The 25,700-nt window shown below is 52.3% G+C and overlaps 2 protein-coding genes across 4 annotated transcripts in view; both read right to left on the bottom strand.

Annotated features, from left to right (window-relative positions):
* Positions 1–2,245: 2,245 nt before the first annotated feature.
* KNCN (kinocilin) lies at positions 2,246–5,427 on the bottom strand. The gene is made up of 4 exons (XM_055341484.1): positions 5,271–5,427; positions 4,086–4,154; positions 3,116–3,190; positions 2,246–2,325 (listed from the first exon to the last, which is right to left on the bottom strand). Exons 1-4 carry the CDS (start codon positions 5,419–5,421, stop codon positions 2,246–2,248), a joined length of 375 nt encoding a protein of 124 aa, XP_055197459.1. The 5' UTR covers positions 5,422–5,427.
* A 5,067-nt stretch (positions 5,428–10,494) lies between these two features.
* MKNK1 (MAPK interacting serine/threonine kinase 1) overlaps positions 10,495–25,700 on the bottom strand; it is a 33,651-nt gene continuing 18,445 nt past the window's right edge. For 2 of the 3 annotated variants that reach the window (XM_055341532.1, XM_055341533.1), the window contains 7 exons: positions 24,502–24,606; positions 20,425–20,480; positions 17,085–17,180; positions 14,988–15,182; positions 14,200–14,364; positions 12,924–12,967; positions 10,495–11,813 (listed from right to left, as the gene is read on the bottom strand). In XM_055341532.1, the coding sequence (XP_055197507.1) occupies positions 11,579–11,813; positions 12,924–12,967; positions 14,200–14,364; positions 14,988–15,182; positions 17,085–17,180; positions 20,425–20,480; positions 24,502–24,606 (896 nt within the window). In that variant the 3' untranslated portion in view covers positions 10,495–11,578. The other variant, XM_055341534.1, reaches the window with a different exon arrangement.

Below are 25,700 nucleotides of genomic sequence, written 5' to 3'. Positions count from 1 at the left end.
CCCACCTTCCCGGGAGCGGGCGGGTGCAGCTGCGCGGGAGGCTTCCTGGGGAGAGGGCTTGCTCTCAGCCCCCCTTCCCCAGTCCCCGCCCACAACCCCGCACCCCACAACGGGGTGTGGCCACCAGCCCCTTACAGGAGGCCACACTGGCTCCCTGGGGGATCTCTAAGGGCCTGTTGGGGGTGAGGGGTGAGGAGGGAGCACTGGGTAGGAGACCGAGGTGCTGATTTCCAGAACCTGGACGGGTTCAGCTGCAAGAGCATCTCCTCCAGCCTCTGCCTTCATTCATCTGCTCCTCCATTCCTAAACCCTTCCTGACCCGAACCGTGTGCTAGGAACCTTCCTCCTGACAGTGGCCCTGGAAAGGAGGGCGCCAGGGTGCCACTCATCCTCTGGCTGCAGATGAGGAAACTGAGGTACAAGGCCCTACAGCCTCTTGCCCAGCACCCCCTGCTCCCAGATTGTGGGGGAAGCAGAGGCAGGATGTGAGTCATCCCCAGACTCCAGCCCCAGCCTGGTCAGTCCTCCAGATGGGTCAACAGGGCTGTGACTTCCACCGGGTTGCCTGCACCAAGCACCCTCCACTTCAGAGTGTCCTCTGAACCGCAGGTGATTCCCTTCACGGGCTAACTCCAGCTCAACCTTCAGGGTGCAGCCAGGACGTCACTTCCCTCAGGAAGCCTTCCTTAACTCCCCAAACTAGCAGGTCAGATCTCCCCACAGGACTCCATGAGCCCCTTTCTCTGGAGGGTCTCAGCTTTACCATCTGTACACTGAGGTGGTCTCTCCCTCGGGTTTGGTGTTGCGACATCCACTGGGTACCTGTGTGCCTGGTCCTCTGGCTCCTGCTCTCAAGAGGAAGGAGTAGACAAGGACCACTCAGAGTGATGTGGGCTGTGACGGAGGGAAGCCCTGGGGCTGTGGGAGCACAGTGAAGTCAGGGGAGGCTTCCCAGAGGAGGTGTCATCTTCACCGATCTCTGAGCAATGAGACTCTTCCTAGCTTGTCCTCTTCTCACAGACCAGGACAGAGGCCACATGGTGACTCTGTGGCAAACACCTGCTCCACCTTGAGGACGTAGGTGAGTGAGGAGAGGCGTGGAGGGTGTAACAATGTTTGCTGCACAGCATACATGCCTGGGCCAGGGCCTCCTTGCCTCTAACCCTGTGGGTACATGGGGGCCCTGACATGGCTCTCCAGGGAAAGACTGGGGAATTGGTTTTCCATTAAATTTAAGCCACTAACATTTATTGAGCATCTACTGTATGCCCTGATGGTGATTAGAAAAGGGCAACATATGGTAGGTTTCAGTAGGATTAATAAACGTTTTGTGAGAAAGAAGCCCTCAGCCTGCTAGACACTGTGGAGAGAGGGAGGCAGAGGCACAGCGAGAGGACAAGGAGGGTGTTGTGTTACGGAGATCCTTGGAACTGGGCCTTTCAAGGTGGGGGCTTTTGATAGGCAGACAGGACTAGGAGGCCTCTAGGAGGACACAAGCCAGGGCTTGGAGGCTGGAATGTCAGAAATTGTCTAGGAGCAGTGAGAGGCTGGGCACAAGCGGCGAGGCCAGAGATCTTGTCTGTAGTCAGGTCACAAAAAGCCTTGAATGGTGGAATCACATACAAAAGTCTCAAGACAGGACTCAGTTCCAGAGCCACCTCCTCCTGGAAGCCTCCAGGGCAGCGCCTCACCTGGCCTCCGTGTCATGGCAGTGACCATTTTGTTTGTCCCAGACCTGCTGCTGTCTGGTTCATTGCTGCCAAGAGCCCGTCCCTGAGGAGTTGCCCAGAGTTTCTGAGAACCTGAAAGACTCTGGTCCAGCCCCTCTGTGTAGCCACTGAGCTCTAGAGGCCCAGGACCAGGCCCTCAGGGCTGAGGGGCATCCCCTCTGTGGTTCCTGTGGGCCTGTGGTTCGCTTCTGTGGCCTGCCTGGAACAAGAGACTGAGGTCTCTCTGGCCCCAAATTCCAGAGTAAACAGTTAGTGGATCAGAAAGGGGAGGACGCTGAGCTGCAGTCCAGAGGGAAAACCTGGGTCAAAAGCCTGACCCAAGGGTCACCCGTGGGCCCCCAGCGGCACCTGGCTTCAGGCCCTGCCCTGCGCTGCCCGGGGAATCCATCTGCAAGAGCTTTGCTCAGGTGACCGCAGGGCTGGTACCTCGGGGGCCGGCTCGCCTCTGGTCTGGACCCAGGAGGGCTGTGGGAGCAGGGCGGTGGGGAAGAGGGTGCAGCCCCTCGGCCCCGGCCTCAGCCCTCCCCGGCCCCCCGGCCCCCCGGCTTCAGCTTCTCCAGTGTTCTGCTCACGGTGGACAGGCTGCTGCGGGCTCCTGGGGGAGAGACCAGGACAGGGCTGCCTGAGCAGACGGGTTCCGGGGCAGAGACCCCAGAGGGACCGCGGGGGAGAGAGAGGGGGCCAAGGGGCCAGTTTCAGCTGAATTTAAAGGGGCCTAGATGGTCAGATGGCCCTTCAGGAGGATGGGGTCATGGTGGGGGCGGTTAGAGAGAGGACTCCGGGCTCCAGTTCTGGCCCTACCGCTTCCTGGTTGCCTTACTCCATCTCCCTGTGCCTCAGTTGCCTCCCATATACAGTGGGCCTCATTACAGTACCTCCCTCATGTGGCTGTTTTGAGAAAGGAACAGACTTAAATATATGGTGTTTGGGAGCAGGGTCCGGAATGGGACCTTTGGTGGGGGGTTCAGTCCCCTAAATCTCTGGTGGCAGGCGTGGTGGGCCGAGGCCGTCTTTGAGAAACTCCTGCCCTAGAATTTTCCAGTGTGCGGAGATGGGAGGGGAAGATATTCCGTCTCAGATACCAGCTCTGAGCTGGGATTCCATCATGGGAGAAGAGAGTCAGAGCAGAGCCCGGAATGTGGGACCCAGGGGCGGTCCCAGTGTCCATGCTGGGCACAAAGGAGAAGCCCTGAGGTCAAACAGGAGGAGCCCGGCTCAGCTGGGAGCAAGAAGGGTTTTGACCAAACGCATGGGAGCACTGCCCAAATCTGCTGGCTCCCGCAGACGGCAGTGTCCGGCGGTGTCAAGGCTTCTCCCTGGGTCGCACAAGCTGCTCAGCTAGAGGGCGAAGATGGAAGAGGGACTCTGGAGTTTTTAACACTTACCCTCTTTATTGCCATTGGCACTGGATCTTCCCTCCGCATGGTCTGGCCCTGGGTGGGGGTGGATTCTCAGGCTCCCTGCGGGATAAGAACAACCCCCCCAGACCCCCAGGTTACTAAACCATTCTCAGATCAAGTCCTGCTTCGGGCAGGGAAGTCCTCCCTGCTGGCTCATCTCCATCCCTGCTGCTGTCTCAGCTCCACCACATTCCTTTAGGTCTCCCACATGATCTGGGATGATTTGGGAGCCGAATTGGAAGAAACAGGCCCTTGAAGGGGAAGATGGCAGACTTTTTGTTTTTGTTTTTTTTTTTTTAAGATTTTATTTATTTATTCATGAGAGACACACACACAGAGAGAGAGAGAGAGGCAGAGACACAGGCAGAGGGAGAAGCAGGCTCCATGCAGGGAGCCCATCGTGGGACTCGATCCCAGGTCTCCAGGATCACACCCTGGGCTGAAGGCAGCACTAAACTGCTGAGCCACTCAGGCTGCCCAGATGGCAAACCTTTTAAGGAGGTGGGCAACATGGGAAAACTAGGGATATGTGAAGCCCCCTGCCCGGATTGATGGAGGTGGCAGCAGGAATGTGGGGAGCTGAGATGAATTAAGGAGCTCTACAAGGGTCCTGAGGTCTTAGGGGTGGTAGAGGGTGTTTATGGGGGCTCAAGGAATGAAATGCATTTATCTGGAGATCTTGGAGGCTTTGGGGGAGTTGGAAACTCCCTCAGGGAAAGATGGGAGTTCTGATGATCTGGGCTGGTTGAGGCACATTTGCAGCAACAGGCTGGAGTCGGCTGCACTGTAGTCATGGCAATGCCAGCACACCACACACACACCACACAGCAACTCCAACACACCCACCCGTGCACAGTCACACGCATGGGCTTGGCTCCACCACGCAGTGTGCCTCAGATGTACACATGGCAGACCCGGGAAGAGGGCTCTGCTGGGGGCTGGGGAGAGGACTCACCTATGGTGGGCAGGATGTGGTCCAGGTTGAACCGAGCCTTTAGGAAGGGGTAGGCCAAGATGAGGAGCCCTGGAAATAGAGAGGCAGAGGGGTTCTGAGAGAGGGGAGGGGACCTGGTGGATGCAGGCTGCACGAAGCTGTGCGTAGGCTGTGAGCCTGGGGGTGGTTTCTGAGGGCGATATAGATGCACACGGGAGGAGTGTGAGTGTGCAGGTTGGGACTGGGGATGCGTAAGCGTGAGGCTGGGAGTGTTGCGGAGCCCCACTCACAGCCTCATGCTTACGCACCCACAGTCACGTTGGTGGCTCCCCAACACCAGGCCCTGAGAGGGGACAGGGAGTAGTGCCTCTATAGGGAAGGGGCTCCAAGGCTGTGAAGGCCCAGGCTTCTGGCTCCGGCCTGTCCAGGTGATTAGCACGGTTGGCTTCCTTCCTTCTCAGCCAGCTGGAGATGGGCCCTGCTGACACCACCACCACCAACTCTCCTCTGCCCACCCTCCCCCAGGGCAGCACTGGGAGCTCCGAGCAGGCTCCTTTCCACCCGGTCCTGGGGAGGGGTTAGCAGAAGAGTGGACCATGCCCTGCCCCCCCGCCCCCTTCCATCCCCAGACCAAGTGTCTGTGGCCCTTGGCAGGAGTTTGTAGGTACGGATGCTAAGAACCCATCAGGCTGGTGCTTCTGGCTCTGCTTTTGCCCCAGGGTGGTGGAGTGGGGAGAGGGATGGTACTCAGCATCATTGTGGGGATATCAGTGGGACTGGCCCAGATAGACAGATGGACAGACACCTGGACAGACAGATGCCCTGCCAAGATACACCAGGAAAACAGGAAACAGTTTGAGCTGGGTCCTATCTTGGCTCAGAGTGTCCTACTGGGACCTCTGTCCTCTTTTTACCTGCCCCCTGTCAACCCACCCCCTACAGGCTGATGGATTCCACCAAAAACCCAACAGCCCAGGGCTTGGGACTAAAGGCCAAGAGGCTGAGCAGCCAGAGAGGAGCGTGACAACCAGCTGCCTTCTCCACAGTCTCCTTACCCCCAGCAGAAGGAACACCCCCACACCCCTGCTCTGCCTCCCTGCACCCGGCACCCGCACCCGGCTGCCTTGCTCACACCTCCACCTTCCCTCCATTTCCCATTCACCTGACCATGCCCCTGCTCCCTCTCCGAGCCCGGCCCCTGCTCACCCAGACCGGCCGCGCCAATAAAGATGCCACCCACAGCAGCTGCAGCTTTGGACACAGACACACCGATGATGATGCTGCCGGCCACCAGGCCGAGGGCCACACAGGCCAGCTGCAGGCAACGGAAGTCTCGGCTGCTGATGGGAATGTCCATGCAGGCCTGCCCAGGGTACTGTCTGCAGCCAGTGGGGCCTGTCCCCAGGAAAGCCCTGGAGGTCCCAGTCCTCCTGGATGTGTCTTTTTTGGAGCTCTGCCTTCAGAGTGGGAATTTCTGGCCAGGAAGTTCTGGGGCTGGTAACCCTATCCCACCGCGCTCCTGAGGGCCCCAGCGGCACCTAGACCTGGGATCTGTGCCAGGTCACCGCAGCCTGCTCTTCCTCCTTTGAAGGCCCCTGAATCTGGGGGCCACTCCTGGGACTCTGGCCTGATCACATCCTGCCTTGGCTGTCCGAGTTCTGGAGAGCCGGGCCTGCCCCACAGGGTTGGCCCCGCTTAGCTTCCTCTCAGGAGAGCTTAGCCTGAGCCCCCCTGCCCAGGACATCCTGCCCTGGCTGCCTGGAGCCTGCTCAGCTGCCACTGGGCCTTGGCCTATTAAAGTTTAAAGCAGTGGAGGAGGTTGGCCCAGAGGGCACGGGTTCCTGGGTGGCGCAGGCAGCGCGGAGGTCCTGAGTTATTCATGAGGTTGCAACGTGAGCTGCTGCTGTGCCAGGGGCCCGCTGGGGCACTCAGCCTAGGGTCCACTGCAGGGCCAAGGTGGCAGGATGGCCCGGGGGCTTCCTGCGGGGTGTAGCATCCAGGGATGTGAGGAGACTCCCTGCCAGTGCTCAGGGCCCACTCTGCTGTCTTCTGTCATTTGGCACATGGGGCGTCTGCTCAGGGACTCAGAGGCAGGCATGGGAGGGGACCTGGGGGAGGCCAAGAGATGGAACAGCGACAGGGACAGGAGGACAGAAAGAGATGTTCCTGTGAGTTCGGGCTCTCCCCTTGCCCCCTCGCTAGCCTCTGGGGGGTCCTGGTTTGAGGCTGACCTCCTTCTCCTCAGGCAGGCTCCGGATCCACCCCTGTTTGTTGCCGTAGGCTGAGAGGGGAGCCCTCCCGGGATCCCTGGCAGGGGGCTGAGAAGGAAGAACAGGGAGCGGGGGCATGAGGTTGCAGGAAAACAACGGGGAGAAGGATTGGCAGGGACTGGGTGTCAGTGGCCAGCGTCAGGACTAGGACCTGGCTGGCACTCCCGTCCTACTGGTGGGACCCACCAATTCCAGGCTGGGCAGCAGTAGCCCAGCCCTATGCCACCCCCAGACCCAGTCCTTGCAGCCAGCTGCGTTCTCTGGCCCTCTGCGGATCAGGGAGGCCCAGATCCATTCTGGTTCCAGAATCCCGTCCTGGGGATTCCCGCTGGCACTATTCCCAGGGTCCCATCACCACCCAACTGGCCTCTGCTTGGGTGCCTCTGTCTCCCCTATGATGTTTGGATGTCTGTCACCTGACAGAGCCAGGCCCTCCGCCTGCCAGCGAGCCGCCCCCTGCCCCTCACTCCTCCGCTTCTCTGCTGCTGCCCTCTGCTGAGTGTCTGCAGAGCCCCAGTGGGACCCCAGGCTGTATCCCCCTAACCCCCCGCCCCCGCCGCCCCTGCCCCTGGAAGACGAAGCCCCAGAAGTGGGCATTCCCCAGCTACAGCGGCTGTTGCCAATGTCCCCTGCGCCTCTCTCCAGGATGAGGTCTGATTATTCCTCTAATTAGGCATCAAATGACAACCCATGTCTCTGTCACACATAATTGATCCCCCACTGACTAGTTTTAGAAGGAGCTGTCAAAATAATTGTCTATGAAAATGTGTTCCTGAGATGTTGAGCTTTGGGAATGTCAATGCCCTCACCCCCATGAGGTGTCTGCATCACTGGCTGGGCAGTAAGGCGAGGGCGGCTCCCGCGGTCAGCAGGACGGGGCACCTCACACCGCGCGACTTGGGCAGCCACTCACCTCCTGGACCTCACTTTGCCCGGCTGCTGAAGGGGGGTGGAGAAGGCAGAGGCTGGAGTCAGGGACGCCTGTGCACGGTGAGTTTTCAGATTCCAGAATTACACTCTAACCTCTAAAAAGGAGACCAAATTCTAAATTAGAGGGTTATTGTTTTTTTCTTTTTTCTTTCTGACATCGTAAATCCCTCAGGGCCCACAGTCGGAGGAGGAAATCCGGAGGAGAGACACTGTAAGCCGGTATCAGCTGCAAGACCGCAGAACTGCATGCCCGTCCAAGCGCCGTTATAGGACAGATGGGGAAACACCGGGGACAGGGAGCATCGCCCCAGAGCCCTTGACAGAACCTCAGTGCCCGGGTTCCCGTCGGCGGGCGGCGCTCTGGCCTTTCTGGGTCCGTGAATGTCTAACCTGCCTTATCTGAGGTGGAGGAACTGGCAACCCGCCATCGGAGGGAGACCTTGTGTTCAGTCAAGGCCTCCCTCTTTTCCCTCGGGATGGGGGAGTGTCACCAAAGGCTCCTGGAAATCTTTGTGAGGCCTGCTCTCCAGCGGTTGATGTAGAGGGGGAGGCTTGCTGACCCTCTCCTCAACACAGGCTGTTCCTCTGCGAGAAAGAAAATAGAAGCTTGCCCTTGGCTGATGTGCTTCCTGTACCAGGTAATGGAGATGGAAGCCCCACCTGTTCCCCATAAGCCCCGGAGCCCTGCTCGCGGAAGCCTGGGCCCCCCCCCCGGGCCTCTGGACCCCAGGGCGTGGGCAGGCCATGGGTCACAGCCGAGACCTGTCACAAAAATCTCTCTTTGTTTCCCTGTCGAGGCCGCAGCTGGATTGCCTGCCTAGGCTCTCCCCTCCCCAGAGGCGCTGGCTGGGTCCTGGGCTGGCGTAGGGTGGGGAGGAAGAGTCGGGGGCCTCAGCGTGGCTTAGTTCCTTTTATCTTCCTCGAGGGGTGAGGACCCTGGAAAAGAGCATGATTAATGCACCGATCCCCTGGGGGACGGGGACTGTTCAGAAGCTGAACTCGGGGAAGTGGCTTCCAAGGCAACTGCTACCATGGCAACAAGAGTGCCAGCAGTGGGGGGACCCGGCTCCTCGCTCCCCTCCAGACCTAAGCAGCTGGAGCAGCTGGCACGGCCCAGGGCACTGCTGTTCAGGAGCAGGGTCTGGTGAGAGGCACTCAGCCCGGAGGGACAGGGGCCCCCAGGAGCTCAGGCAGGTGGACATCTGGAGGGAGGAAGACTTGGCCTCCCTACCCAGGCCCCCAGACAGGGGTCGCACAGGAGGCCTGAGGTCTGGGACATGTCGGCCGCTGGGGCCAGCTTTCTCCCGAGGCCAGGTCCACGCCTGAGCCCTAGAGTCATCAGACTGGCTGCCACAGTTCCAGGCCCCAGAGCCCCACTCAGTGTGTCTGCCATGCCCACTGCTGCCTAGAAGAGCCAGGCGCGTGGCCTGGGCCTCAGAAAGGGCAAGGGACTTTCCAAGGTCACGGAGTGAAGAGTGGCGGGACTAGAACCCAGGACCCCTGTTGCCCAAACTCAGACTCTGCCTCTGGTACTACGGCTGCCCTTTGGGGACGGGGACCCCAGCCCAGAGGGGCAGAGCAACTTGTCTGCAGGAGAACCCCACGAGGGGCCAGAGGCCGGGCCCGTTTGGAAAGCCCAGATCCATCTCCACCCACAGAAGCCAAGGAGAGGGGGAAAACTTGTCTCCATCACCGGCACCATAGCTGAGGAACTGTGCCTCCAGAGACAGCATTGTAATGACCAGAACAGTCGCAGCCGGCCTCGTGCACTTGCTCTGTGTGCCTGGACCTGCCCACAACTTTGCACTTATTAATCCATCATTTCACAGCAGCACCATGAGGAAACCACTAACACCCCCAATTTTTGGTTGAAGAAACCGTTGCCCTCAAAGTTTGAGTAACTTGCCCAGGGCTCACAGCTGGGATTTGAACCCGGGCAGCACAGCTCTGGGTCCCAAGTCTCTCCGGGAAGAATCCCAGTTCTGTCTTCCCACCTGGACATCTAGGTTTTTCTCTGCTCTCTCTGCTTACTTCTTCTAAGTGGGGTAACATAATAGTACCTTAGCTCACATGACTTCTGTGAAAAGTAAATAACGCCTGGACATTTCTCCACAAGCAGCTGTTGCTTAGTAAGCGCATAACGACACTAACAAAACCAGAGTAGGCACTGTGGCGCCCAGGCGGGGCTGGGAAGAGGTCCAGGGCCCTCACCAGGTGGGCCAGGGTGGGGAGGCAGCCTGGTAGAGGGTGGAGAAGCCTGAGAACTGGCTGGAGCTGCACCCAGAGCAGCATGGGGGGGTGCACTGAGTCCAGAAAGCCCCCAGAAATCACCTCTCAGCCTGCCAACCCGAAGGACTGATGGTTGGGGCTGAAGTCGAGATAAAACTCATACCCTGGTTCCCAATCCCCAGGGACTGGGAGACTTTGGGCCAAAGGCTTAGGTCTGCAGACCTGTTTTTCCCACCCATCCTGCTCCTGGTAGATGGGATGTGAGGGTGGTAACAGTTGCTGCAAAGGGAAGACTGTCAACAGCAAGTATGTCAGCGTCAGTATGGGGGCATCCAAGCCACAGGACAGCCCCTAGAGTGACCCCATCTCCCCTCGCCCCTGGGGAGAAAAGCTGCCAGCCCCTCAGACCTCCCTCCTGCCGCCCCCTTGGGACCTTATAAAGCCCCTCCCCAGCCCAGGCCTCTCCAGTGTGGTTCTGAGGGTGACACAGGACAAAGCACATGAGAGCCCTTGGCATGATGAACATGAGAGTTGAGGATGTGAGGCACCATTTTTCTTCGTTCCAACCCTGGCAAGTCCTGGGCAAGCAACAGATCCTCTGGAAAAGCTGGGTGCTGCTCCAGACAAAGGGGACCTTTGTTCCCACCTGGGTGCGGGGCTGGCCTGGGCACAGGGTACACCTATTAAGGCATTTTTTGGAGCCAGTTTGTGTGATGGTTGCTGATGCCACCTCTTCCACCTGATGGGGAGACCCTACAGGCTACAGGACAGGGGCTGTTTCTTACTCCTCTCTGACAAGTGTTGACGAACGTCATTTTCTCACCTAAAAGAAGAGCAATGACATCTCCTCCACTTGTTTTGTGGATCCAATGAGAGGCTAGATTTAGAGGTCCCAACTAGGGGCACCTTCTCCCCACTGGGCTGGACTCGGCCCCTCTCCAGAAGGCCTGTCTCCCTCTCAGGTTCACAGGTGAATAAAGGACCACCCAGAAGGCCACAGCTAGAATTTAAAACAGTTTTATTAAAACAAGCACATTGTATAAATAGCATTGTGGTGTTGTGTGTCTGACCTGTACAAACCCATTTTCTTTAGGCAGCTGAGCAGCTCGGCTTCTCCGAGGCCAGATGCGCCTTCATGCTCTCCGGCAGCAGCCAGCCCATTGCTGGAACCAGGGCTGCCGGCGATCTGGTGCCACATGGGGCACAGAGTCCCTTCTAACTGCCTGGGACTGGTGCTGCCCTTTAGCAGACACAGCCTCGAAGTCACTCGTCATCTTAACAGCTTAAAACTGGTTAGAATAATAAGAAACAGTTGAATAAAATCTTTCACATGCTTGGACATTCAAGGAAGAGCAAACCATTACATGCTCTGGAAAATCCGGCTTGCAGTTGAGTTTTAAAGTTCCATTTTTGCTGAAAGTGCATGGTTAAAAAGAACACTTAAAAAAAATGAAATAATACGGACTTCAGCAGCAATCCCAAACAAGGAAGAGGATGATAAATGAGGGACACGTTTTGGTCCCGGCAAAGAAAGATTATGTGCTTCTCCCGCGCTACAGACTGGAAGACTGATCTGGCCTCCTGAACGTGGAAGGCTCCCTGCCCTTTCCTGAATTGAGGGGATGGCTTTGCTTAGCCAAGGGGAGGACATCCAGAGGACAGAGGAAGGACCAGTGTTGGGGGGGTGTGGGTGTGACAGTGCAGAGAGGAAAGAGCCTCTGTCAGCTGCCGCTTCTCAAGGCTGGCTCCCTGAAGGCTGCAGCCCCAGCCAACACTGCGCCAGCCGCCCAGCAGTGCAGGCTGGATCCCGGATCTGCAGGCGGGTGAGCAGGTGGGCAGGAGCCCAGCAGAGAGATGTCCCTGCCGCAGGCGATTATGCAAAGTGACAAGTGATTGCTTTCCTTTTCAAAGACAACCCCTTTGGATACAGCTTTCTCCTGGAGGGCTCTGGGGAAATAGGGGGTTGGGTGGGAATCTCAGGGCCTTCTCCAGGATGGGGCCATGGAGCAGCTTCTACTGCTTGCCCTGCGGACTTTGGCGGGGCCTAGGCAGGCTGAGGTCCTGGAAGTCGTGGCCAGGAGTGGGTCAGAGTGCGGTGGGAGTTGGGCACGGTTCCGGGTTGCTGCTGCGGCCTGCCTGGGCCAGGGCCCTTCGACGGGCCAGGCGTGACTTGCAGGGAGGGGAAAGCCTCACAGAGCAGAGGCCCCCGACCAGGGACTCGGATGACTGTGCCAGCTCGTCTTCCTCACGCTGAGAAAGCTGGCGGTTAAGGGCGATGGCCTCAGCTGCGAAGAGTGTCAGGTCCATTGTGCTGCTATTTCTACAGGGGAGGACAGTACAGAGCAGAGGGGAGTGGGGCTCGGCACCCTGGCCCGCCAGCGCCCAGAATCCCCCCTCCCCAGGCTTTTTCTGGGCCGCTTCCCCACCAAAGTCCTTCTTGCCTGGGTTTGAAATCTGATTTCACTGAGGCTGGAATGGCTCTGAGCCTCACCTACAGTCCTTGGACTTGGAGTTGGGACAAATGCCCCCTTCCATTCAGAGCGCCCTCCTCCATGCTCCCACGCTCTGCACCCAGCTCCCCCAGAGGAAGGGCCTGGCACGTAACAGGTGCATCCATGTACCGGGCAGCAGCATTCTGGCTCACATCAGTGGAGAATACAGGGATGCAAGACTTCCCTGTGCAACTCCCAGCAACCAGTCCTGAGGTTGCTTCCTGGAGGGGTGCCCATGGTGTGGTAGCCTTGGGAACAGAGCAGTGTTCACTAGAAACCTGGTCTTGTGTTAAAAGGCATTAGAGTCAAAGATCTAGGTTCAAAGTCCAACTCCCAAGGCAACTGTGTGGCCCTGAGTATCAAGTTACCTCAATCTCCCTATTCTTGGTTTTCTCATCCACAAAATGGAGTAACTGGGGCACCTCTCTTTTAAATTTATCATAAAGATTATGAAAAGAATCTCTCTAGAGCCCTTATCACCATTTCTGGCATGCGTTGACCATTACTATTATGGAGTCTAGTGGTGATGTGACAACTGGTCCAACTGCCTCGCAGCGCCCTCTCCTGCTACATTCACCAACCTGCAGCAGCAGGAGGAAACCTTGGGGTGAATCACCTACAGATAGGGTTGTTGGGCTATAAATGGTGATTTTTAGTTAGATGCCAGTGGATTTGGAAAGAGTTTTTTCTCCTGCAAACAGTACCCGAGGTGCTTGAAGGAGCTGGAGGGCAGGGGAGGCCGTCAGGTGGTGGAAGAGAGGAGGGGAAAGCGAGGAGGAGACACGCAGAGAAGGCAGGTGGGGAAGCCCCTTCAGGAGGTCGACACCTGAGCCTTAGAGCTAGGCTCCCCGTCCCACCTCCACCCCAACGTGGCTGACAGTTTGAGGGAAAGTCAAAGCCAAAGAAAGAAGGGCATCAGGTGTGGTTGGAGCATTTACCTCTGGAGGACTTGTGGCGTGGGGAGTCCTCTTTCTGGAGCTTGCTGCAATGGGAAGGATAGACGTGGGGGTAAGCACTGCTCCCTCCTTCAAGAGCTGCCCAACCCACACCAGTGCAGAGGCTACTAGAGGCTCCTGGCCCAGCACAGAGACTCGGCCAAGCGTGCCTGCAGGATCAGACCTTCCAAGGACAGAGCAAGAGAGGACAGCTTGAACCCAGCTGACTCTGCATGGAGACGCATCCCTTTGCCTGGCAGAGTCCTCTGTCCTCCAAGACCCAGCTCGAGGGTCACTTCACTCTCCCACTCCAGCCACCTCCCAACCTCCATCCAAGCAGCAGGGAAGCCTCATCCTTTTGTGCCCCTGGCACTTTCGATAAGCATTTGCTACACTGTTCCATCATTTATTCCCTTGTCTCCCTCTCCCCACCAAGACAAGAAGACAGGGATTGGGTCTTACTCATCCCAGTCTCGCCAGAGTTGGGCAAGGGGTAGGTGCTCAGTAAAGACAGCAATTCTTGAGTGGCTGGGAATTAGCCACTCAGAGGTTCTTAAGTTGGGTCCCCCCCATAACATGGGGCTGGCAAAGCTTGCTTCCTTCTCCTGGAAGGGCCAGTGAGGCTGGCCAGGGCCTGGCAGCCCAATGACACAGTGAATCACGGAGGCCTGGCTGACCCTTCAGAGGGGCAGAAGTCAGAACCTGACTCACTGAGGAGGATGGTTAAAAATGTTTTCTGGTAAAGACTGGATCCTTCGTTTGGGGGAAATACCACCATTTCCCTTTTAGGCAAGCTGTACCCAAGGACCACAAGGAGAATCTACGTGCCTCCAATGCATCCTCACTGTAAGCAGGGAAGCAAGGCCCTGCTTCTGGGCGTTCTTAGCTGATGATACATCTGTATAAGGGGAGGGTGCCACAGGCCCCCAGCACCAATACCAGGCTGCTTCCCAGACTGTGTGCCTCCAAGAACGGCAGGATGCATGTGCCAAATCCCCCAGAGGCCTCTGTTCATTCCTGAGAGGCAAGGGTCAGTTAGGAGCCTAGTCTTAGGCCAAGGTTAGAGCCAAGTCTATGACCGGTTAAGGGGCTTCTTCTGGGGCAACATCAGTGGCCAGTTCACTCTACGTGCACAAGGATTGAAGCTGCCGTATGGTCTCCCTCTGGCTCAGGTCAGCAACTGGGCTGCCGTCCAGCACTTGCTACTACTAAAAAAGCTTCCTCATGGCCAGGCCACAGACCTGAGGAGATGGGATGCTGCCCCTCCCAGATTACTCACCCCCTGCACCCACGGATGCTGCAGGACTTGGGCAGCACTTAGTCTCTGCTTGGCATCTCGAACCAGGAGCTTGGAGATGAGGTCTTTGGCTTCGGGGGAGATGTGTGCCCAGTCCTTGTCAGGAAACTCATACTTGCCTTCCTGGATGCTCTCAAATAGCTTGTTCTAGGTAAAGAAGATTCCTCTTGAGGCCACCCTGCCAGGGAACAAGCAGGATGTGCCTGCCATTGATTTGGTCACCCTGGGTCACATCAGCCTCTGCTGAAGCTGTAGCTCATGGCTTCAGGATGCCAGAGGCCAGGGCCCTCCCCTGATCCCTACTTTCTGCTGTCATCAGACCACACACAGAATGCCCCTCGCAGGCAGGGGTGGCTAGGCCACTTGGAGGGCTGGGTGGGTATGCCAACTAAGGAACACAGCCGAAATTCCTTGGCCCTTCATATGTGGCCCTCACAAATGAGCCCCTGGCAAACTATCAGGTTTGCCCCCAGCACCAACCTTATACTTACACTCTTTTTCCCCACATGCTTGCAGCTGTTTCATACCCCCATGAAGACTCAGCTCAGGTCTGTTACCCTCTAGCAACTCTCCCTTGAATGCCCAACTGGGCTAAGTGTCTGACTATCTCTCTCTCTCACCCTACTGTTGGCCCTTGGGCAGAAGGGGAAAGGGCATTAGAGACCTCCTTCCAGAGCAGAAACCACCTCTAGCTAGCCCAGTCCCATTGGGCATCCCATAACCACACTGACCACCCCCAGCAAGGCTGGTGCAGTGGGTCCTGTGCTCACCTGGCACACCCTGCAGACTTCTCCCCGGTCCCAGCCACAGTCGGTCCCACAGTGACCTACAAAGGGGGGGTAGCCGCTCAGCATGATGTAGAGGACCACGCCCAGGCTCCACAGGTCACAGCGCTTGTCGTAAAAGGTGGCTTCATCCCTGAAGACCTCCACCACCTCCGGGGCCATGTACTCTGCAGAGCCACACTGTGGAGGCCAAGATTGAGGAGGAGAAATAGCAGAGAAGGGAGAGGTTTAGTCACAGGGAGAGGAGATGATGAAGAGTAGAAGGTAATGGAACTTGAGCAGGAGGCTAGGCTGCAGAGCAGGGAGTTGTCAGGACAGCCAGCCAGGGCTCGCCTGATACCACCAAGGCACTTAGAAAAGCTGGGCCGACTGAGCATTTGTAAATGGAGTGAGTCCTAGCATTCCCCATGATCCACAAGACCAGTTCCAGGTCACCTTCCTATCATTCCAGGTCCTATTCTGATAGGCAGAGGCCCCTGGTCAAGAAGCTGCAGGAATCTCTACCTCAGCTCTCTGCAGACACTTAATATACAGATACTTCAACATACCAGGGGCACGGTTCTGGGAAGGCATCTGTGGACACTCAATCCCATAAAGCAAGGAGGTTTTTCTTGTTCTTTTGCTGTTGTTTTTAAATTTTAAGTAGGGTCCATGCCCAGGATGGAGCTTGAATTCATGACCCTGAGATCAAGATCTGAGTGGAGATCAAGAGTCGGATGTTTAACTGACTGAACCACCAGGTTCCCCCAATAAAACAAGGAGTTCTTAAAGTTAAGTCCTGCCAAGCTTCTCTTCCAGCTTACACCAAGGAGGTATGAGAATTTAGGATTAAGATCCCATCAAAGCTGGGAGAACTCTTAGAACAAATCCAATCTCCTTGCTTCTCCCATTTATAGATGAGAAAACAATGGTTAGATTGGGGTAAGGATATGGTTCAAGCACATCAGTGGTAAATCCAGTATAAGAATTTGGGATTCTTTCCTTTCATCCTTGCATAAAAAATGCTGATAAAAACAAAATAAATTCTTTTTGATCCCCTCTTCATTATTTCAGGCTTGCCAAGAGATATCTCCCTGGCCTTCAACACACACAACTAATTAGATGGGAAGATAGGAAGTAGAGAAAGGATATTTTCCATGTTATTGGCAATTAGAGTTAATGACTTTGAGAACAAGGTAGCTCAGTGTAGAAGCTAATACAGAAACATTTCTAATAATGTCAATTTTTTTCTTAATTTATGATAGTCACAGAGAGAGAGAGAGAGAGGCAGAGACATAGGCAGAGGGAGAAGCAGGCTCCATGCACCGGGAACCCGACATGGGATTCGATCCCAGGTCTCCAGGATCGCGCCCTGGGCCAAAGGCAGGCGCTAAACCGCTGCGCCATCCAGGGATCCCTAATAATGTCAATTTTAATAAGACATGAGCATATTGAAATGCAGGTCTTAAAAAAGGTTATTAGGAAAATTCACTTATGAAGCATGAAAATCTCAAAAGATTCATAATAATTATAGTACATCAGATAGTACAAGAGACGTCTTAGGAAGAACAGCTCCTAGCTGCACATCTGGGCATGAAATGCGAAGTGAAGGAAGTAACAAGGTAACTTAGCCAAGTGATTCTACATGGAGAGAGCTGGGACCTCTCAGTTCTGGCCACAGAGAGACCACACTTTCCATCCTCCATCACAGGGGGGTGTGCTGAGATGCTGCCAGGGACAGTGGGACTCAGAGCTATCATGTGCTCAGGTGCAAAGGGCTGGCGTGGGATAGTGTCTGTCTCTACCTGGGACAGGAGTCAGGGCCCAGTCTGTTCCCACAGATACAATTTGTCTCATCATTGGCAGAGGACCTGCCCCAAACTAAAAGCTCTCATGTCAATTTTGTTCGCAACTGAGCACTGACGGGGTAGGAGTGGCTCACAAAGCAGTGGCCAAAGGACAACTCAGGCAGCTGGTAGTGAGGTAGAACCACTCAGTTTTCCCTCCTTAGCCCTCTGTTCTGGACTCCACCTTTGGGCTGGGGGTACTTCAAATGTACAGGAGCCCTGAAGGAGGTGGTACAGGGTGCCCAGCCATACATACTGGAGTGGTCAGCTCCGGTGTGGTTATGGGGGTACAGGAGTTGTTCAGTTTCACCCCACTGCCCAAGTCAAAGTCACAGATTTTCACTGGAGACACCTGAAAACGAAGGAAAAATCAAAGGTTACAAATATAAGAAACCCAAGGGCATGAAGAGACCAATGTGACTGTGACACTCACCCTCCCTCACTCCTTCCCCCGTGTGGAGGGTAGGGGCCTCTTACTCACTGACTCTCACTCTTGCACACAACACACTCTGTCTGTCTCTTTCTCTCTCTGGCTGCCATGCCAAAGCCCTGCTTTATCTGTCACATCATGTTTACTCTCCTTGGGCTAACTAGAAATCACCTGAGGATTTATTGTAAGGTGTCCTCTGCCCCATATTCTTTTCTCACTTCCTAAGAGAAAGTGGGTGTGCTACGTGGTGTCAGACTACTGTGAACTTAGTAAAACAAGTAGCAAACCTATGGAACTCTTGCCCACAGATGACAGATGATGGTGTAGGTTGCAGAATCACAGAACTAAGTATGTATTCGTGAAAAGACTCGTTTTCCCCCACTTAGCCTCTTTTTTTTTTAAATTTTTTTTTATTTATTTATGATAGTCACAGAGAGAGAGAGAGAGAGAGGCAGAGACACAGGCAGAGGGAGAAGCAGGCTCCATGCACTGGGAGCCTGACGTGGGATTCGATCCCGGGTCTCCAGGATCGCGCCCTGGGCCAAAGGCAGGCGCCAAACCGCTGCGCCACCCAGGGATCCCCCATTTTTAAATGTATAATACAGCAGCACTAATTATACCCACACTGTTCTGCAACCATCTCCAGTGTTGTTTCTAAAACTTTTCCATCATCCCAAACAAAACCATCAGTTATAAACTCCCCATTCCTCCCTTCTCTCCAGTAACATCCGATCTACTTTCCATCTGTATGAATTTGGCTATTTCAGGTATTTCATGCAAGTGGAATCACACGATACCTGTCTTTTTGTGTCTGGCTTATTCACTTAGCATACTGTTTCCAAGGTTTGTCCACAGTGTAGTGTGGATCGGAACTGAACAATATTCCATTGTACAGAGGGACCACATTTTGTTTATCCATTTACCTGTTCATGGATACTTGGGTTGTTTCCAGCTTTTGGCTGTTGTGGCTAATGCTCCAATGAACACTAATGTTCAAGTTCAAGCCTCTGTGTTCAATTCTTTTGGATAAATACATAGGTGTGGAACTGCTGAGCAGTATGGCAACCCTGTGTTAAGCTTGGTGAGGAACTGCCACACTGCTTTCCACTGTGGCCGCGCCATTTTCTGTTCCTACCGGCAGTGTATGAGGGTTCCAATATCTCTACAGCTTCATCAGCATTTGCTCTTCGCTGTTTTTTCCTTTTTTTTTTTTTTTTTTAAATTCTAACCATCCTAGTAGCTGTGAGGTGGTGTCTAATGGTGGCTTTTTTTTTTTTTTTAAGATTTTATTTATTTGAGAGTGAGTAAGAGAGAGCATCAGCCAGGACAAGGGCAGAGGGAGAGGGAGAAACAGGCTCCCCGCTGAGCAGGAAGCCAGGTGTTGGGGGATGGGGGAAGGAGATGATCCCAGAACCCTGGGAGCAGAAGGCAGATGTTTAACTGGCTGAGCCACCCAGGTGCCCCTAATGGTGGTTTTGATCAATATCTCCCTAATGACCAAGGATGTTGAGCATCTTTTCATATAACTGGCCCTCTGTATACTTTTTGGGGAGAAATATTTATTCAAGACCTTTGCCCATTTTTAAAATTGGGTTGTCTTTTCAATGTTGGGCTTTAGAATTTCTTTATAGTTTGGATATTAAATCCTTATCAGATACATGCTTTGCAAATATTTTCTCCCATTCTGTGGCTTATCTTTTCATTTTCTGGATAATGCCTTTTGATGCTCAGTCGCTCTTAGTTTTAGTTTTTCAATCACAGAAAAGGAGCAACAATCCTGAGCCACTAAGATCAAATGAGAGGACAAAAGCCATGAAAGCATGTTGTACCCAGAGGCAACAGAATAGTTCAGAGCGCCTTTGGAGTTCTGGGGTCATACTATCTTCGTTTTAATCTATACTCTACTACTTATCAGCTGGGTGACATTGGGCAGGCTTCTTAATCTACCTGCACTTCAGTTTCATCATCTATACAGTGAGGATAATAATAGTACTGACCTCATAAGATTTTATAAATAGTTAATAAAATATAAGTGCCTGGCACAATGTAAGCACTCAAGAACTATTAACTATGATTATTAACAATAATAATAACAGTTACAAATTATAAAGTCTTATGCCAGACCCACTGACAGGAAGTCACAAGACCTTATTTGAGCTAATGTATTACTACTCCCCACAAAAGAGTTATAAGCAGCAGCTTACACTCAACACATTCACTCGCAGCTGTTCCTATTTATGGGCTATCCCTTAATTCAGCCCGACAATATGTGTTCATACATACGCACCCATATACATACACACAGAGCCATGAATATGTGCCAGCAGAACCACCAGGGCCTCAATCCCTTCACAGAAACACAGAATTTGTCAGATCCTGACACACTTATAGCAGTGCAAATGCTTCCATTTGCTAGTACAAGTCTAAAATAGGTTGCATCTGTTCAATACTACATATACATGCTTGCTTTTTAATGGGCACTTTTGGGAATACAAATGCAAGCAGAAACCCTTTTCAGGAGCTTGCTTCCTAATTATTACTTTAAGTGGTGGGCACTAGCTGGCATATATACCAAAGCATAAACATCCTTTTTAGGCAAAGATTTGCTTCACAGAAGATTCAGTTGTTGTTTATGACTCACACCCACCGCTCTAAAGACAGGTGCACTAGTCTAGAAAACATTTTGTGCAGGTCTTATGTATTCTACAAATTCTCAGGCTTAAGCCAATCACACTATTGATAAAGAGCAAAGATGAGACAGGGATTAACCCGATTTGGAATGCAGAAACATGGGGCGTCTGAGTGGCTCAGTCGGTTAAGTGTCTGCCTTCAGCCCAGGTCATTATCCTGGAGTCCCAGGGAATCCTGGGATTCAGCTCCCCATCAGGCTGCCTGCTCAGTGGGAAGTTTGCTTCTCCCTCCATCCCTCACGCCGCTCATGCTCTCTTTCTCTTGCTCTCTCTCTCTAGTAAATAAAATCTTAAAAAAAAAAAAAAAAGGAATGCAGAAACACTACACATTTGGTCTAACATTCTCACGTGTCCGTAATAATCAGTGCAGGTTGGTATCTGTGGCCGAGAAACTGCTAACGACCTGAGAGTGGAGGTGGTTTCCCCACATCATGTAAACTTTGACACTGCCCCTTCCCCAAGTCAGCCCTATATACCTTTTCTGGAGACTCACACAATATATTTTCTGGCTTCAGATCGCGGTGAGCGATGCCTGAAATGACGAAGAGCAAAGAAATGGTTAACATATGCACATAATTATCAAACATTCCACACACAATTAATTTTTTCCAAATGCTGTTGTTCGTAGATTAATTCCCAATTATGGTACATTAAAAAATCAACGAGCTGCAGGAGGCAGAAGTAACCAGAGACAAACCAAAAGCACAGTTGATTCTGCAAGTTCTTTTGAACCCGAAGCTTTAGAAGTCTGGCAGGGATAAGAAGGGGGCTAAATGAATCCCAGCCAGCCTACCTCTCAGTACTGCAGTGACAACCAAGAATAAGAAGCCTAAAATGAAGCAGAGTCCTGCAAATGAAGCAGAGTCCTGCAAATGGCCAGGCTTGGAATAGCAATGCAGAAATAATTAGTGCCTTGTTTAAGAGCATCTCAGGGGGCTGAAGCTGCTCTATCTCATTTCTTCTTGTGTGGCCAACTTATAAAAAAAAGATTCCGTAGGTGGGACTCCCTGAATGTTCAGAGGACCAAGGGTTAGCTAACAAATCTTCCAAAGCTTGCCTGATCCCCTTCTCACCTGTTCTGCATGTCCAAGACAGTCCTGGCGGAAGCACAACAAACACTGCTTTGATTCAAGGGGGCTGTTCTTAAGAGGCACCTTCCCTGCATTTTGACTAGATCTCCTGAAGGAGCCAGCAGATAGATAGCAGCTTACTCCATGAGTGGTTAAAAGCTGCTGACCTGGCTGACCTTGCCAACAAGGCACCGAGGCAGCAGTGGGGAGGGGGGAGGACCACCTTCTGAACACAGGGACAGAAAACCAACTCATAGGGCCACGGTGGACACAGAAACTCCAACCGTCCTACCTCCTGCGGGATGTACGATGTATAGACAGAAGGGCTGGAAAGTGGAGCAAGAGCCAAACAGCTAATGCTCAGAGGATTCATGGAGTCATAGGGAAAAGCAGAATCTGCTTTTCCAAAACTCCCTTGATGACCAACTTCTCAGGCAGCCCTCCAATTCCCTGGTAGGAGGCAGAGGCCCAGCCCACCTGAGGTACATCACCAGGGAGGGAAAACTTGAGCTCCAGTAGGCTAAGTAACTTCATCAGTCACCTAATTGAATGAGAACCCAGAGCAACTCAGTCCAGGCTGTACAAATTGAGTCGGGCTACAGCTAGCTGCACTAAAAGTGAAAGATATTTTCCATTACACCAAGTGCTCCCACAGAAGGATCACAAGCCACACATGGAGACTTGCTCTCCAAATAGGTGCCTATGGCCCAGTCGTCCCCCAGCCTGAGAACTGAGCGCCATGCTGGAATAATGGGCCTGCCTCTGTGAGCACACCAGCCATCGAGCTGCTCTGCTTCATTTCCCAGAGGTTAAGCTGCAGCGTGCCCAGTATTTAAAAGTGTGGAACTTGTTTCCGGGCTGACCCATTCCTGCCTAATTCATCTTCCCAGTGTGAAGTTATTTAGAAAACAGCCAAGTTCAGCCAGAAATTGTTTTTCATCCCGACTTCAAGTCACCTGGGCAACTGGCTGGCTAGATGTTAGCAAGCACTTCAGAACTCCTAACACACACCAGCTCTGTTCCCTTTAGTGCCTTCTTCTAAAAATAAATAAATATATAATATATAAAAAATAAAACTGCCTCTGCCCCGCCTCTAAGGTATAGGTCTTACAAAAAGCGTGACCCAGTTTTGCAATTTGCAGAGGCAGCTTGGGGAACAGTTGTAAATCTTTGTCAAGCAGGTGTTACCTACATGCATCCTGGCTTTCAGAAACAGAACCAGTGCTATTCATCATGCTGGGCCAAGTACAGATACCCGTTTTAAGAACTTTCATCGCATGTGCAGGTCAGGCGCCAAAAATGGGCACTGTCAGTGTGGAGACCTCCCTTCAGCCGCAGGAAGAAATGAGGTAAGACCAGTGAGGCTTAACTCCCTGCACACGTGCCCTCCTCCCCAGTCTGCATTACACTGCTGGCACAAGGTAGGACATATGCCCAGCATGCCTACAAGTGTTCTTAGGCACTCACAACCTATGTGGCCAGCCAATATCCACCACAGTGAAGGGAGCAGAGCTAAGTCACCAATTATTCAATCCACCCCGACCCCTCATCCAGACAGAATGCTCTATTTACTTATTTATTTAAAAGACTTTATTTTTTTGGGATCCCTGGGTGGCGCAGCGGTTTGGCGCCTGCCTTTGGCTCAGGGCGCGATCCTGGAGACCCGGGATCGAATCCCATATCGGGCTCCTGGTGCATGGAGCCTGCTTCTCCCTCTGCCTGTGTCTCTGCCTCTCTCTCTCTCTCTCTCTCTGTGACTATCATAAATAAATAAATTTAAAAAAAATAAATAAAAAGACTTTATTTTTTTTATTTTTTAAAGATTTTCTTTATTTACTCATGAGAGAGACACAGAGAGAGAGAGAGAGGCACAGACACAGGCAGAGGGAGAAGCAGGCTCCACGCAGGGAGCCCGATGTGGGACTCGATCCTCGGTTTCCAGGATCACACCCTCGGCCGAAGGCAGGCGCCAAACCACTGAGCCACCCGGGCTGCCCAAGACTTTATTTATTTGAAAGAGAGCGAGAGCAAGCACAAGTGGGTGGAAGAGCAGAGGGAGTAGCAGGCTCCCCACTGAGCCGGGAGCCTGATATGGGGCTCCATTCCCAGGCCCTGGGATCATGACCTGAGCCAAAAGCAGACGCTTAACCAACTAAGCCACCTAGGTGCCCCAGAATACTTTATTTTAAGGTAATTAATATTAGGAATCAAAATGCTTTCTGTCAAGTGGGGGGGATTAGGATGGAGGAAAGAACAATATTGAAGAACTACTATGGGGCAGCCCTGGTGGCCCAGTGGTTTAGCGCCACCTTCCGCCCAGCGCGTGATCCTGGTGATCTGGGATCGAGTCCTACGTCAGGCTCCATGCATAGAGCCTATCTCTCTCTCTCTCTCTCTCTCTCTCTCTGTGTCTCTAATAAATAAATAAATAATCTTAAAAAATAACTATTATATTGAAAAACTACTATGTGCCAAGCACTAGGCCCCAATTATGTTATAGGTACACAATTCATACATAGGCTGTGCACAGGTTCCATAAGCGAGTGAGAACAGTTAGCTTAACACTAACTATAGCAGTGGTGACTACTGCTGAGGATATAATTCTCTCTCTTCTCACCATGACTCTGCAGGTAGACATTATTACTGAGAGAGCATATAGCTCGTAAAAAGGTAATGCCAGAATTCGTTTTTCCATGGCACTGCTGTTAGGCATGTTTTAAAAATGTAATAGTCAAACACATTTATGGAAATACAAAAATACGTAATTTGTAAAAAGATTTAATTCACTATAAGAGTTCTTAAATAATCAGTTCTAGATAAGGGACTATAAACTGAAGTGTAGTTTGAACAACAGCAACCTGCAATTTATCATCATAATGTTCAACAGATATCTCAAACTTAACCATCTTAAGAGAAAAATGCATTTTCCATTTATCGTGAACAAGACATAAAACTAGTTATAAACTACCATGCCGAGTTTGAAAAGAGAGATACAGAGGACATATTTCAAAAGGCTAGAAAGGGGGAGCCCAGGTGGCTCAGTTGGTTAAGTATCTGACTCTTGATATCAGCTCAGGTCTTGATCACAGGGTCCTGAGTTTAAAAAAACAAAAACAAAACAAAAAAACTAGAAATAGTAACACCCAAATATTTACACTAGAATAGTATTATGATGTGGTTGTATCCTTCTGTCACAGAAAAAGGAGATCCTCCATACCCATACACTCATACATCTTATTCAATGTTAAGTTTACCTTTTTCCTCCCTGTTCTTTCTCCTGTGTCCCTACACTTAATAGTGCCACATCTGCCCACCATCCACATGGAAAGTCTAGTGCCATCCTGGCTTGCTCCCTCACCCTCATGGGTGGGGGTGCCAGCTGTACCAGCTCCTGGCCTAGTTCTCTGCCTGGCCTGCACCTCTCCCTCAGTCCCCAGAGACTGGCTGGTCCAACCCAATCACCGAGGCAAAGACTTGGTTCACCTTTGGTGTGCAGGAAGTCAAGGGCAGCGGCCACGTCCCGTACCACTCGGCTGGCTTCTCGCTCATTGAAGTGTTTCTGCTTCTGGATGTGGGCCAGGATGGAGCCTGGGTAACAGATAAGACACAGAAGTATGCCTTTTCGGGCCTTAGGAGTATAACTTCTCAGAGGTCAAGTTGCCACAATTTTGGGGTGAGGATACAGCCTTATTCATCACTAAATGTCCAGCACCAAGTGTGGTACCTGGCACAGAGAAGGAGATACCAGCACAAAAATGGACTGAAGAGAATTGGGTTGCCATCTTCTATACCTGCCTATGATGAGCACAGAAGGGAGAGACAACAACTATTTGCATGACCAAAAATATTAATGCCATTGGGGCAGATTTGGCTTCTGAAATAAGAAAGAACTAAAAGTGAATTCACATAAGGTTGGGGGACCTCTCCATAAGAACTTTTCCCCCTCTGCATTTGATATCAGATTCAAACAAGAGCACAAGCCTTCAAACAGAAATGCCCCAACCTTGTCAGTTATGTAAAGGTCTAGAAAGTCTAGTAAAAGGGGGAAAAGTGCTTTCCTTCTGAACTTCTTCTTCTTCTCTTCTTCTTCTTATTATTATTATATTATTATTATTATTTTGTTGGCAATGGTTAACATTTAGTGGATAGTTACTGTGTGCCAAGCACTATGTAATAAGTCTTCAGATAGATTGATTACCTTAGCCTCACCACAACTGTACAAAATGTACAAAATATGGCTATCCCCTTTTATAGATGGGGAACCTGAAGCCAAGAATGGCTAAGCAACTTGCTCAAGATGAAATACCAGTATGTGGAAGCATCAGGACTTAAGTCCAGTAAATGTGGCTGTAACACCTGTCCAGACTAGACTGTCCCTCAAATGGATATGTGGTCTAACTGCTGGGGCATGGGCTGCCCTGAGCCAACTGTAATCTCTTTACCTACTGCAGTGGGTCTGGCCTCAGTAGGGCTGCACTCCAAGCAATACATTTACAGATAACTCCTAGCATTTTATTTTATTTATTAAAGATTTTATTTATCTACTCAGGAGAGGCACACAGAGAGAGGCAGAGACATAGGCAGAGGGATAAGCAGGCTCCCTGTGGGAAGCCTGATGTGGAACTCAACCCCAGGACCCTGGGATCATGACCTGAGCTGAAGACAGACACTCAATCACTGAG

This window comes from Nyctereutes procyonoides, unplaced genomic scaffold, assembly GCF_905146905.1.
Source record: "Nyctereutes procyonoides isolate TBG_1078 unplaced genomic scaffold, NYPRO_anot_genome, whole genome shotgun sequence".
Taxonomy (NCBI): domain Eukaryota; kingdom Metazoa; phylum Chordata; class Mammalia; order Carnivora; family Canidae; genus Nyctereutes; species Nyctereutes procyonoides.
This window is presented reverse-complemented; position numbering and strand designations above follow the sequence as displayed.

Excerpts from the sequence above, each read along its gene's own strand:
- KNCN (XM_055341484.1), bottom strand. The coding sequence starts at position 5,421 with ATGGACATTCCCATCAGCAGCCGAGACTTCCGTTGCCTGCAGCTGGCC. Across the intron at positions 3,191-4,085 it reads CCACATCCTGCCCACCATAG|GGAGCCTGAGAATCCACCCC; the intron begins GTGAGTCCTCTC and ends CTTATCCCGCAG. Across the intron at positions 2,326-3,115 it reads TGCCAATGGCAATAAAGAGG|GAGCCCGCAGCAGCCTGTCC; the intron begins GTAAGTGTTAAA and ends TCTCTCCCCCAG.